This window comes from Rhincodon typus, unplaced genomic scaffold, assembly GCF_021869965.1.
Source record: "Rhincodon typus isolate 14 unplaced genomic scaffold, sRhiTyp1.1 hic_rhity00014963, whole genome shotgun sequence".
Classification (NCBI taxonomy): Eukaryota; Metazoa; Chordata; class Chondrichthyes; order Orectolobiformes; family Rhincodontidae; genus Rhincodon; species Rhincodon typus.
In genome coordinates, this window is record NW_025980601.1 from 135 (window position 1) to 1,103 (window position 969).

Consider the following 969-nt stretch of genomic DNA (forward strand, 5'->3'; position numbering starts at 1 on the left):
AGACAGTGCAGTCCTTCAGCGCTGACCCTCCGACAGTGCCCCCTCCCTCAGCGCTGACCCTCCGACAGTGCGGTGCTCCGTTCCTAAATTTGAGTGAAGATACTGGTGTCTGAATTTTGTTTTCAATTTGTGAGTATCTGTTGTGTCTCTCCTTGTATAATCAAGACTGAAAACGTTACTGTCCTCCTGTTTATGAAGAATTATGTGGCTGATCCGAAGAAAAATAAAGCATCTTTTTTTATACGCACTCGGTTTCTGTTTCAACATGTAAGGAGGTTTCAGCCTGGATCGAACGGTATCCAAAAACATTACTGCAGTGACTCTGAGCATAGGCACTCCTGCTATCAGAAGGTCAGCGCTGAGGGAGGGTCAGCGCGGAGGGAGCACCGCGCTGTCGGAGGGTCAGCCCCGGTTGAAATGAAGAAACAGACAGAGAGGTGGTAACTCACTCAGCTTTATTCAGAAGGTCAGTGCTCCTTGGACCATGAGCGCAGAGAGCCAGCCAGCACTGCGCTGTAACAGTCACAGCATATTTACACAGAACCCGCTCACTACAACAAGGGAGAGCCTCAGCGACACGGGGCGGGGGGTGGGGGCTGCGGGGACTCAGCTCAAACCCTCCGTCGCCAATCCGCACCCTCACAGATTCTTGACTTTGGTGATGACTCCATTGGGATAACCTTTCTTAAAACGCGCCACAACGTCAGGATCCAACAGGTGGATCCCATCCAACTGATTCCCCAGTGTGATCCTGCAGTCGCAAGAGACAGAGACAGCACTGAGGTTCCCAGACAGAAACAGACTCCCAACACACTTTTAAACAAAGCTCCCCACTCCCCCCCCATCAAACACTCCCAGGGACAGCACGGGGTTAGATACAGGGTAAAGCTCCCTCTACACTGTCCCCCCCCATCAAACACTCCCAGGGACAGGGACAGCACGGGGTTAGATACAGAGTAAAGCTCCCTC

The 969-nt window shown here is 52.2% G+C and overlaps 1 protein-coding gene across 1 annotated transcript in view; it reads right to left on the reverse strand.

The window, feature by feature from the left end:
* Positions 1-438: 438 nt before the first annotated feature.
* The window catches only part of mettl3 (methyltransferase like 3), a gene marked incomplete at its 5' end in the record, with an annotated part of 4,831 nt that continues 4,300 nt past the window's right edge, over positions 439-969 (reverse strand). Inside the window, one exon of the mRNA XM_048594802.1 lies at positions 439-751. Within this exon, the coding sequence (XP_048450759.1) occupies positions 640-751 (112 nt within the window). The remainder of the gene's footprint in view (positions 752-969) is intronic.